Source organism: Monodelphis domestica, chromosome 7, assembly GCF_027887165.1.
Source record: "Monodelphis domestica isolate mMonDom1 chromosome 7, mMonDom1.pri, whole genome shotgun sequence".
NCBI lineage: Eukaryota > Metazoa > Chordata > Mammalia > Didelphimorphia > Didelphidae > Monodelphis > Monodelphis domestica.
Genome location: NC_077233.1, coordinates 123,881,120 through 123,894,634, shown reverse-complemented (window position 1 = coordinate 123,894,634; position 13,515 = coordinate 123,881,120). Strand labels below are relative to the sequence as shown.

Here is a 13,515-nt window from a genome sequence, read left to right as displayed (position 1 = left end):
GGAATGGAACCACTATCAAGAAACCAGTCCTGTCAACAAGTACAAGCAAGTGAAATTTGCTCTTTTCTGTGCTATCTCTTCCAAAAGGCCACAGGACAGCTGGGAAAAGAAACACGTGTAAACAAGGTAGACCTAATGATTTCCTAATTAAAAAGAAGATATTATCTTCTCATTAATTGGCAAGCTAATTGACCAAAACCCTATAGTTTCATAAAATGAGTGCAGTAATCAGAGCCAGGTTGTCTGTATGCCACCAGTTTTTTACAGACAAATCCCACTTCTCTCTGTCTCTCTCAGTCTCTCTCAGTCTCTCTCTCTCTCTCTCTCTCTCTCTCTCTCTCTCTCTCTCTCTCTCTCTCTGTCTGTCTGTCTCTCTCTTTCTCTCTCTCTCCCCTTTTCTCCCTCATACACACACAGATTTTACTGAGCCACAAAGTTGTCAGTTCCGCTTGATCTGTTTGGACACTGTACTCCACGACAGCTGTCGGAAATAATACATTAGAACAGCTGCTGTGACAGCTACTAGGGGCTTGGAAGTTTAATTGGACTCAACATGATATTGTGCATTTTTCCAAACTTAGAAATAATCCAAGAAGGAAAAAAAAAACCAACGCACACACAAAGTTTCTAATGGGTCTGAATGATGGGCTGCTACTTAGAATCATTGAATGGTTAACCTCCCTTTGGGGGATATCATTCCACTCATATTGTCTTTATCCACAGTCTGGTAAGAAGTAAATAAAACACAGTAGGATCAGTTCAATGCATAAGAAAGGGGGCATTAAGAGGGGGGAAATGGCAAGGAAGTCACATAAATAATCCCTTTCAAATACTGGCAGAGAGCCAAGGAGGATCCCACAGTGTCTCAAATTTTACTCCAAAGGAAACTTATTGAGAGACCTGGATCCTAGTGCCAAGTGAAAACAAAACCAGTCATTATAGCCACGACTCCCTTATAGAAGGAAAGAATGGCACTTACTCTCGGCCTCAGTATAGAGGACGAAGTACAGGAGTACCACCACTGGCCTGGCTACGTGAATCATTCTGCAGCTTGGCACCAGCAAGCCTTGGCAGCCTCGTTCTCACGGGCCCAGAAGCCACTGCGAGTCTGTCCGGTCTGAAATTTCAGCTGACGGGCTTTCAGAGCCTGCAAAGGAATAGAAACAGAAAAGAGAGAGAAAAAAGAAGGGGAAAAAGAAAGGGTTAGATTTCTGCCTTTTTTTTTTTTACTTTTCCATCCCAATCACAATGAGATACACAAAGCATTGTGAAAACATGATAAATTGTAACCACACTCCATCTGCATTAGGAAGGAAATCCTTAAGTCCACTTTATTCACGAGTGGCTAAATGTCAGCTCCAAAGACCAACTTGTCCCATTTTTAGGCCAACCTGAAGTCAACCTCCTCAGATTTCATTCTCCCCTGCTCAATGCCACCTTTGGGGCAATAAACCGTGAGAATGAACTGTCACTTTTAATGAAACATTACTTGAATACATCAGTAGAATGAAACACACCAATGCTATAAGAAGGATTCAAGAGAGGTTCCACTGTGCAGAATAAAAGTCTATTATTGACAACATAATGGAAGCTACTTTCTTGGCACTAGGTGAAACGACAGGGCTAATTCAACTTCTCAGGCTAAATGGTAGAAGGTTGCATTTTTTAAACTGGTACATTTGGCTTTCTCCCTGCAGACACATCAACATTTAAGTCTGGTTTGGCTTCCATAAGTCAAAATAATAGTTAGCATGACCTTTCTAAATTAACTTCTTCACGTGAACACTGCCTCTACTGATTCAAAAGGCAAACTCTCTATCCCTTATCCCTTGTTTCAGTGAAGTGCTGAGGACACAAAAAGACATTCACCAACTGGCCAACCCTTAAATAATATCCAGCTGCATGTAGCGAGGCTGGTCTACAGACAGTGAGCAAATATTCCTTGACCGGGATTTCATGTTTCAACATTTCATATTGCATTATGAAAATCTTTCTTCCTTCATAGTTCAATATTTTTTTGTTTGTTTGTTTTTTGGAAAGAGTCAATTACAACCCCCAAATATCCCTAAGCTACAATGAAGACCTTAGAAATACATGATTTAAAGGGATCTTTAGATGTGAAGGTTACTAAGTAAACTCTTTCCTTTTTTTATACATTCCTTATAAGTATTATCATTCATTTGTATATAGAAAGGGTATACAAGAGACTGTGTTATCTGGGTTGGAAAAAAAAAGAAAGATGGATGGACTAAATGGAAATAGCAACTCGTAACCTGGATTCAAATTCTACCTCTAACTACATCACCACTGTAACAACACTGGAAAAGTCACGCTTGCTATGCTCTAGGGAGGATTCTTCCTTTGTAAAATGAAGGAATTGGCTTAAATAGCCACAAAAGTTGCTTCCAGACCTAAAATTATGATTCTATGATCTTATAACTTTGTACCTGTGTACAAAGAACACACTTGAATGGGTAAGGTGAGAAACATAAAAATTAAAAGAATACAAAAATATATAACAAGTACTAAAAGGCAATATATGAATAAAATGCTAAAAAAAGCTACTGGAAGGAGGGAGGCCATCCATCTACCATAATACCTTCATTTTACAGATGGGTTAACTGAGGCAGAGAGGTGAGGTTATTTGTCCCAGAAAGTGAGATTCAGGATTAAAATTTAAGGCCGCTGGTTCCAAAACAAGGATTCCTTTCACCTCCTCATTTTATCTTTGTTTGTGAGAATAAGAACTTTTTAGTTGAACTTGGCAATTCTAGAGATATTGGGGCTAGGTTTGTAGGAAGACTCTAAGTTACGGAAATGAGAAAAAAAATCAAGGCCCTTACATGAGAGGAAGAACAGCTAGGTAGCCCAGTTGACAGAACACTGGGCTGTAAATCAGGAAGACTCATCTTCTTAAGCTCAAATCCAACCTCAGATATTTACTAGCTGTGTAACCCTGGGCAAATCACTTAACCCTGTTTGCCTCAGTTTACTCATCCACAAAATGAGCTTGAAAAGGAAATGGCAAACCACTCAGTGTCTTTGCTGAGAAAATCTCAAATTGTATTACAAAGAGTAGGACTTGACTGAAAAAAAAAAAACTGAACAGCAACACCAGCTACACAGGATAAGAATGTTATTAGGCAATATTAAACAAGTTGATTTTGCACACAGAGTTTGTGCAGGGTAATGTTTGTTTCTAGTGCAAGACAAACAACTAGGGGCACAGCACAAGCTGCCCAAGACTCATCTGCCAATGGGGGGACTCTGAAGGTTATTGAGCAGGACTGAAACAGAATCAGAACTATCAGTGTAGACAATGATTAATCTCACAGGTTTCTAAATGATAGAATAAAGATTTCAAAAACTATTGGCAGGGAGACCAATACTAAAGGCAACGAGAGCCTGAAGTTTAGTGAGAATAGAAACTATTATTATGGAACCAGGAGTTCTAGAGTCAATTCTTGTGCCCAGAATGACTATTTTAAAATTTGATTTGATTTCTTCCAATTTCCTCACTTCACAAATAATTTAGGAATGACCATGTTTTACCAGAAAGTTTGAAATCAGAAATTTGACACCTCTAATCTTGGCAGATAAGAACATACAAACCATAAAAGTAATTTGCAGCAAAGAACACTAGAGATGTTCCCAAATAGGCCATCACTGAAATAACTTGTCTTAGAAATAACTACAAGACAAACACTATACTTGAGCTTTTCAAAAACAACAAGAAGAAAAAAAATACTATCACTTTCATTACTGTTCATGAGTAGCCTGTATGCTGGAAAGATGAAACAGAGAGGGAGGAAAAGTCATTGTAATAATCATGCCATCAGATAGCTGTCTATAGATTTTTAGGTGGGAAAAGGAGCAAGTTTTAAATCCTAGTATAAGGTTCAGGACCTATGTGACAACAACACTAGCTGGTCAGCGACTCTGCATTGACTATTCTTATCAATCTCTATTGCAAAACTACCTGGAGTCATTCACAGCTATATCAAAAGATAAAAATCTCAAAAAATCTTCATAGGCTAAGTGTGCAGCCATCAGTTCTTCCCTCTTTTCCTCCCTGCCTTTCATTGCTACCATCCTCATGCCAGCATTCCAAATGACAGCAAAGTCCAGGAGACATCAGTCCTGTCGGACTCAATTTGTGTCTGTGCAAGCGTATCAGAGCCAACTGCTACATAATGACTCCAGTGCTATCACAAAGATGGAGATGTATGAAATGCACTTTCAGGGAAGAGGTGATTTGGGTGTTTCTTGTACGGGAAGGAAGGAAGATAGAAACATTTCCAAATAGACCTGCCTTATAGGAAAAGAGAAGCGTTTCCTTTAGACTATATACAGGTACCTTGTCAAGTAAACACTCTAGAAATATGAAGAATCCCTAGCATAAATATTAAAATTACAATTTGGGTCGTTCATAGTTTAAAAAAAACTAGGAGATAAAGAAAAAAGAGACAAACTCAAACACACACATACACACATGCTCTGATTTCTAAAATAGACATTTATTCCAGAGAAACCCTAATTCAACTATTAGCTGCTGGACAAAAGCACTACTGTTCCAAGGATGAAGAGCTATCACGCACAACTAAAATCTGGAATACAAATTATGGGACCAAAAAGGGATTTAGATTTTTTAAAAAGGTGTTCTATGTTTTTAACCCTTCCCTTCCATCTTAAAATCAATACAGTGTAGTGTAGGGTACAAGCAGAAGAATGATAAGCCCTAGGATATGAGGGTTAAGTATCTTGCCCAGGGCTACATAGCTAGCAAGTGTCTAAGGTCAGATTTGAGCCCAAGACTTCTCATCTCTAGGATTGGCTCTCAATCCACTGAGCCACCTGGCTGCTTCCCAGTTCACTGTTTTTCAGTCATGTATGACTCTTTGTGATCCCTTTTGGAGAGTTTTCCTGGCAAAGATAGTGGAATGGCTTGCCATTTCCTTCTCCATTTTAGAGATGAGGAAACAGGAGGAAAAAGGGGTAAGAGGTCTGTCCAGGGTGCAGTAAGTTTCTGAGACCAGATATGAACTCAAGAAGATAAGTTCTCCTGACTCTAGATCCAGCCCCAAGCAGCAACATAACAGGGTTAATTAATAATAATTTATAAGCTTCCATGATGGTGTAGCTAAAGAGTTAGCAAACACATGCAGTGAAGAGTAAAAAGAGAAAGTGGTTTACAGAGTTGGGAACTTCCTTTGCTCCTAAGTATTGACTGCCTCTGATCAATAAGCATCCACAAGAGGCAAGGCCAACTGGCCCATTTAACATTAGTTCGGTCTTTCAGCAAGAGGTTATATTCTTAAAATAGAATGAGCAGGTTCTTACCTGCAAGAGAAAAAGTATGAGCTTCTCAACTGTCACAACACCAAGAATCATAAGAAGAATGAACTTTGGCAAACAGTAACTGGGTAACTTTCCAATTAGTCAGGCTTTAAATTTGTGTGGAGGAGAAGCAGATTAGGGGGTCAAGCAATCTATGTGAGTGTAGATTAAAATGGAGCAAAGAGTGTCCTTGTCAGAAAGCTGCTATGTCACTGTTTTAACTGATTGCTCAAGCAGACATTCATTCTATTCCCTTTTTCTCATCATTGATAAGGTCACCATTTTCTGGGGGTTGGGGGTGCACATGTGTGATGTGCATGGGTGTGGGTGTGTAAAGTGTATTCAAGAGCACTGTTCAGCTGCCTATATTAGAATTTTTGCATATTTCTTCATACTGAAAACCTAAGAGGAAAATAAAGTAAAGGTGGATTTGTGGTTTGATTTCTCCAGATGATTTTTTAAGGCTGTGAAGTCACGTTGATTACAGAATAGCACAGGTGTTATTAAGCTAATTTCTACAGAGCCTGCCTCTGCCCTTACTTACAAGGATGTTTAGGATTATATCAAGACCAACCCTCAACAGAAGCAGGACTAAAAAGTATGTAAAACAATTCCAATGTAGGCTCCTATTAGACTGCAAGCTCCTTAAGAGTAGGGACTGTCTTTTACCTCTTTTTATAACCCTAGGGCTTGGCAGAGCATCTGGAACACAACAGATGCTTAGTAAACCTATATGATTGATTATTGATTTAGTGTATACACAAATTCACAAGTGATAACATGTACTTGGGAACATCCATTAAAAATAAAAATTTCTTGTAGCCTTGAAATGATTTCCCCTATAGATGTGACAAACTGCTAAAACATCTCTTTAGGAAATAATTCACATAGGCTGACCTCATCCTCATGTATAAATTAGGCAGGAGTACTGGATTATATGAACAGCATTATGAAGCAAAAAAGCTCATTCATAAGTAATATGAACCTCTATCTAGGGTTACATATTTGAATGTAGTCATAAGGAGGCCCAAGAATCATACATCCATGAAAATAAAATACTTCTAAAGAAAGATATATTTCCCATTCTAAAATAAAAAAAATTCTAAAATTAATTTATTATAAAGGGGGAAGGAGTACACAGAAACACTGCCTAAGAACATGTAAATATTTGTTTCTTTCCTTTTCATAGAAAACAAATTTAAGGGATTAAATTGTAATATGACCAGAAAAAACTAAACTGGACAGTCTTTAAGATATCAAGGAGAAAGTTTTCATCACTATCCTTTTATGATTTGTTTTTGGCCACTGCAAACTTACAACTTAATCTATTAAAACAAATAGCAAAAGTTACTTGCATTTTTTAAGAGACTACTAAAATAACGATCTTTGAGATACTAAAGTATATAAAAATGCATAATAATTAACCATGCCATTAGAATACGATAAAGTGATAGCAGCCACAAGAAAATGTGAGGCATAAAAAAATGAAACCATCTGGCCAATTTGAGAACTTGTATAGTAAAAACAACACTTCATTTCAAAGCAAGATGGCTAATGAACATGTTAAAGGACCTGCATGTCTTTAAAGACAATAGATAGTCAAGTCAACAACTATTAGTCTAAGTTTTATATGATTTACCTTTTTTTAAAACCCTTACCTTACATCTTAGAATTACTAGTAAGGGGGAGGGGGCACTAGGTGACTCAGTAGTTTTAGAACCAGACCCAGAGATGGGAGATTCTGGGTTCAAGTCTGGATTCCAACCCTTCCTAGCTGTTTGACTCTAAGCAAGTAAGTTGACCTCCATTGATTCGTTCTTATCACTTTCTGCCTTAGGACCAGTACCCAGAATTGACTCTGAGAAAGAAAGTAAGGGTTAAAAAAATAAGAATCAATGCTAAGAATCACTTCCAAGCCAGAAGACTTCTAAGGGCTAAGCAATGGGGGTCAAGTGACTTGCCTTATGTCCTACAGCTAGGAAGGGTCAGAATCTAGATTTGAACCCAGGATCTCCCATCTCTGGGTCTGGTTCTCTATACCCTGGGCCACCTAGCTCCCCCTATAATTTACTTTTAAAATTACTATCAACAGCTCCCCCACAGCTATAGTATTTCAAATTATTTAACATTTCAAGAGCATCTAAATGTTAGTTGCTTTCAGAAATGGCAAAATCCAATTGTTGATTTTTTTTCCTTTTGGGAGGTTAAAATAAAGAATGTCCTCAAAAATTAATAGAGATGAAAGAAATCACTACCTTCTTATTTTCTTCAAAAATGAACTATATCAATCAGATGAGATAAAAGAAAGTCTTTTTTAAAATCCCTCATTTTGTGTAATTATTTTACATGTTGAAGTCTAACTTAGAGACAGCCTGAAGTCAACCATCAAGATAGTGAAATCACAGATAAACTGTGAAAAAGATTTCATTGCACTTACAAGTAAGGCTAAGCCCCATAATTTTTCTATTGCTAGGTTTATAATGATGTTGTTAATAAAACTGACATTTTGGTATTTATCTTTTCAATATGTGGAGAAAACTCTACTTTTATCTTATTCTTGTGAAAGACACTTGAAAAATGGAAGTATTGGTCCCTTTTCAAAAGATACACAAATGGAGGAAGTTGAATAAGATGGGATCAGAAAAAAATGGAAAAGGCTTTGAACCTGTGCTCTACCACTTGGACAGGTCACTTCATCTTGAGTTTTCTCAAGTGGTCCTACAGAGAGTACTGATTCTGGAGTCAGCAGATGCTGAGTTAGAAACTCACTAGTTGTGAGACTTTGGAGCAAGTCGTTTGACCTCTGTCTCAATTTTTTAATTGACAATAGGGTTAATAATATCATTTACCACTCAGAGTTGTTATGAGGATAAAAGGAGATAATATTTGTAAAGTGTTTTGCAAACCCTAAAGTGTCATATGAGTGCCATGTGAGAGAGGTTTAGACAATCTGTTGCACATAAAAATCTACGATGACATAAGTTTGCAAACTTCTTGATAGACAATATTTTGTTTTTCTATTCTTTTCTTTTTTAAACCCTTACCTTCCAGCTTAGAATCAATATTATGTATTTGTTCTAAGGCAGAAGAGTGGTGAGGGCTAGACAATGGAGGTTAAGTGACTTGCTCAGGGTCATACAGCCAGGAAATGTCTGAGGCCAAATTTGAATCCAGGACCTGAACTACCAGCCTTCTAGACATTCAAGTTTGAACCTCAGGTTCACCTTCAACATTTAACTCACTCAATATATGCAGTCACTTGCCAACTCTTACCTTCTTGGCTCTACACATTTATCAAATCCATCTCTTTTCCACCCTGGTACAGTTCCCCTTGCCCTCTTGCATCCAGATTATTAAAGGACTCCTGACTGGCAAGACTGTTTTAAGCCTTTCTTCTAATTTAATTTAAATCAGCTGGCAAAATTTGTTCCTGAGGCATAAGTCTATTCATGCCATTTCCATGAACTAGAAACTCCTGTGGCTTCCTGAACCAGTAAGGACGAAATTCAGAATTCACTGTTTGGCATTTAAGTTCTTCACAATCTGGTTCCAACCTACCTTATAGGACTTATAGACATTATTCTTCTCTCCACATTTCATTGCCTAGTCAGATTGATGACTTGGACTCAAGTTACCAGTTGGATCCACCTCTTCAAAGACCAAGGAAGACCCAAAAGTTCTATTCCATCTCCTGAATTTCTATCCAAAGGTTCAAGTTTTGCCTTCTGGTGCTGAGTAGAACAAGATGATGAGAATTCCTTTTCTATGTTTCCTCTTTTCCAGACTCAGCACATATTAGAGTTTCGTGTAACATCACCCTCCTATTCTCTATCATCTGGAAAAACTATAGTTAGCCAAAAATTCCTCCTGAAATATGTCATCCAAATAGCTTAATTGTTATCACACCCTAATATCCCTGGTTTTCTTCATGACTCAGCTCAAATGTCAACTTCCTGTAGCAATTCTTTTCTGATCTCCCTTGTTGCTGAAGACTTCCCCTCTAAGGCTACCTTCAATCAATTCTGTATTTATCTCTAATGTATCTAATTATTTACATGTCCTCTTGCCATTAGAATGTACCTTGAGGGCAGTGTTGTTATTGTTTTTGTACAACAAAAAGCATACACTGTATCAAAATATTTTGGAACCACTACCATAGTCTAAAAGAAGATATAACAAGTGCAAGTTTACTACATGTACTCAAAATTGTCCCCACGTAGAAGCTATAGAACTCAATAACCAGGTTTCAAATGCTAACACATGCCTGAGTCAAAAAGCTAAGTGTTACAGATTATTAACCAGAAATAATTTTAGAATTCTAGGAAGTAACTGTATTAACAGCATGCAAACATATGTCTACAACACCTCGAGGTATGTTCATCCTGTATATTACCACAAAGTTCATTGCTTTTTGTTCATGTACTTTAAACTTTAGGCTGTAGAGCTGTTGATTAATCAGACTGAAGCATGACTGCCCATCAATGGTGGAAATTCAGAGCTTACACAAGACAGCAATCCAGTTGGAACTATTTGTGCCTGATTGCATTTTATTACAACATGGCTAGAGGCAATACTACTATGTAAAAAGAAGAAATGGAGAAGTACAATGGTTATTTTTCAAAAGCAGTTGGCATTATAAAATGGTTTGATAATAAAGTACAAAAATTCCTGGAGCAATAAACATATTATGCACTCCCTACACTAAGACATGTCATATGCAATGGTGGGAAAAGATTTGCTCCAAGTTGCTCTTTTGGGTTAGGGTTCTGTAATTCTATAATTATATTCTATAATTTTGGAAAAGACTATAAAATATTTTCATTTTATTATGCTTACATAAAATTGATAAACAAAATCTAAAAAAAGAGACTCAAAGGAGTTTAAAGTCAAACTTAAAAAAGCCTCCAGATCAATCAATAAACATATATTAAGTTCTTACTATACGCTAGGCACTATGCTAAATGCTGAGGATACAAAAAGGGGTAAAAAAAAACAGGCTCTGCCTTCCAGGAGTTCATAATTCACTGAGAAACAAAACATTCAAACAGATATATACAAACAAGATATATATATATATATATGTATGTATATATATATATATACATACATATATATATTATGATAAATAGGAAATAATTTACAGAAAGAAGGTACTAGAATCCATGAGTTGAAAAAGGCTTTCCCATAGAAGATGGTTTTTTTAAAAAAATTAATGTATGTTTTCTTTAATACAACTCTTTCTAGAACACAACTGTAAATTAAAGAAAGTGGCCCATTCAAATGGAAAAAATAAATAAACCCAACTCAATACTGCATAAATGTCCATTTTAGACCAAAGGTACTTGCTAAACATGAATTCAGGCCATATTCAATCAAAAGGTTAGACTTTAAGAAGCCATCCAGCTCACATCCCCTTCTTTAACTGAGGAAGAAACTGAGGTACAGAATAGTAAAAGTGGCTTGCCTAAGGTCACAGATGTAGGACATAGCAATCTAGGATGCAAACTCAGGTTTTCTGAATGCAGAACCAGAGTTCTTTAGCCTATTCCCACAATGCCTCTCAATCTTGCTTCATAGTCTGAGTATTCTCTATACTTAAGATTCTTCAGACACAGACCCTTGAGGAAGGAGAAAATTGGTCAATAACAGCAAGCATTTGTTTCATGATTTAATGCTTACAAAGTACTTTAGAAATATATCATTTGAGAATATATTTCTAAAGTACTTTGCAAATTAATGTAAAATATTAAAATATGATAAAATGCTTACCGTAGCTATTAGCCCCATTTACAAAAAAAGAAACTGAGGTGGACAATGGTTAAGTGACTTGACCAGGATCACAAAACTATTAAGTGCCTAAGGCTGCATATGAATTGGTCTTCCTGACTTGCAGTCCAGCCTTCTATCCACTGTGTCCTCTGGGTTATAACTCTGTCTCCCTGTTATCATTTATCTGAGGGTTCTTGGTACAAATGCTGAAGAGTTCTATCAATATCATTCAATGCAGATGCCAACTAATGGTTCAACAGAGCATAAGAAAAAAGGCACAATAAAGATTTCAGTTTCCTTATTTGCAAGGTTCATAATACACATAATTTGGTTCAGGAAAAGAGTGTATTTTTTCCCTTCCAGGCACACTGTCAGAGATAAAAACCTTGTTTTTACCTCATAGCGCGATAGAAAATTCCAACTTATTTATGTCAACACATCCACTGTCCTCTGATGTGCATGACTTTTGAGAGAAATGCATTCATCTCTGCAGGTATGCACAGACCCTCCCTTGTGGTTCACTCAGATCTACTTTGTAATGGCCCTTTGGTAACCTGCCTTCACTGATTCTGGTTACCACAACCAAAATTCAAATATTACCCCTTTTAGATGTTCAGCCAACACATCTTTCCTCATATAACATTCTGCCCTAGATAGCTAAAGGAACTCAATCCCCCTCTCTCATTTCTGTCCTATAAAGACATCTCCAATAAGGCGTTCTGGTCCATTTTAAGTGTTCCTGCAATAAGGATGAATTTATCCCACAGTTACTTTCAAACAAACTAAGGCAAATCCATTTTAACTTACAGAGAAAAGATCAGGGTCAACTTGCAGCAGTCCCTGCCACAAACCTTCAGACTACAGCTGTACTTAATGATGGTGAAGACAAGAACTTCTGAATAGTACTTTCAGGACAGCAAAGCATTTCACAGATATTATATCACTTGATCCTCAAAACAATCCTGGGAGGGAGATGCTATTAATATCCCCATTAACAAATGACTGAAGTGAGGTAGACATTGTATCTGAGGTTGGATATGAACTCAGGTCATCCTGATTCCAGGTCCAGAGCTTTAACCACTATCTCACCTAGAGTAGTTGTTTCCAGAAAAAAAAAACACCACATTGCCACCAAAGTTCCCTATGTTAGAGAGTGTTTTATTTCCTACCTATATCCTTAAACCACTAGCATACCTGCTACTAGAAACAAAGGCATTCCAATAACTTTCCTTTTCAGTATTTAAAAGCCATGAGTCAATTGATGCCTGTCCTTCCATATTAACTTTCCAATCTGAGTTGTTCTTTGAATATCATTCATAAGGTCCACTGCAAGGTTTCCATATTGAGGACTTTAACACACAAATGTGTTGCTCTATGATGTGTCTTTTTCCCTTAAGGATCGCTAGAAGAGGTTAGACTTTCCTAGAATCTAACTTTACAGAATTACAAATAGAGGACAGAATGTGATTCCAGGGCACAGAGGATTAAATAATCTCATCTTCTTTCCTCTCCCAATGATAAAATTTGCATTTTCTGGCTACTTTATTCCCAACTCCAATTATTCAAGCATAAGGTTTGGCTCCTCATGGCTGATCACTGAATTCATTTTCTTCTCTTTGACATTGATCACCTGGCATTAAAAGAGGCAAAAAAGAAACTCCCATGTTCTTAGTTTGTACACAGATTATATAATTACACTATTAGGCCTTAGCTTCTTACTAGTCTCCTGGAAACTTTAATCTAGTGACTTAAATCATGAGACTGAGTAAAACCTGCATTGTTATTTTTTTCCTTCCTATACTCTTTCTATTTATTTGGAAGAGGGTAGGCAGAGGCTGCACAATGGCAAATTAGTTGTGAAAACTCTTTGAAAGTAACTTTTTAGTCAAACTAGATTTTTCACCATGGTGATATACATGTTATATATATGAGGCTCAAGTAAAGTATATATCTCTTACTCCAATTATCCTCTAGAACAATTGCAGTCTATTCACTAGAACTGCTCTAGGAATATGCAAACTAATCTCTGTAGTGCTTTCATATCTAATATTTTGGCCCACAAATAATAGTCTCAACCAATGTTTCTTCCCAGGGATAACAAAATGCTTTGTATAATGAATCAGAAAATGTAGAATGTTAAAGAAGAGCTTCAGTCCATCTGTCAATAAGGCATTTAAACAAACAAGGTTCAAATATGGCTATTCTAGATACAGCAAAGTCTTGGAGACTGTAATGATTGATTGGCCCAAATTTTGCTTAGGGACTCCAAATTCAAAATTATGTCACTACATACAACCCTGGCACCCATACACTCTCAGATAATGACTTACTTTTTTTAAAAAGAAAATGATTAGGAAGAGTCAGGACCATTGTTAGCTGATCCCTTGTTGAGTTTAGATTCAAGAGAAA

The 13,515-nt window shown here is 36.8% G+C and overlaps 1 protein-coding gene across 11 annotated transcripts in view; it reads right to left on the bottom strand.

Moving 5' to 3' along the window:
- The window catches only part of PTPRD (protein tyrosine phosphatase receptor type D), a 590,847-nt gene that overhangs the window by 459,893 nt on the left and 117,439 nt on the right, over positions 1–13,515 (bottom strand). For all 11 annotated transcript variants that reach the window (XM_056803979.1, XM_056803969.1, XM_056803973.1 and 8 more), the window contains exon 2: positions 980–1,147. In XM_056803979.1, the coding sequence (XP_056659957.1) occupies positions 980–1,043 (64 nt within the window). In that variant the 5' untranslated portion in view covers positions 1,044–1,147. The remainder of the gene's footprint in view (positions 1–979; positions 1,148–13,515) is intronic.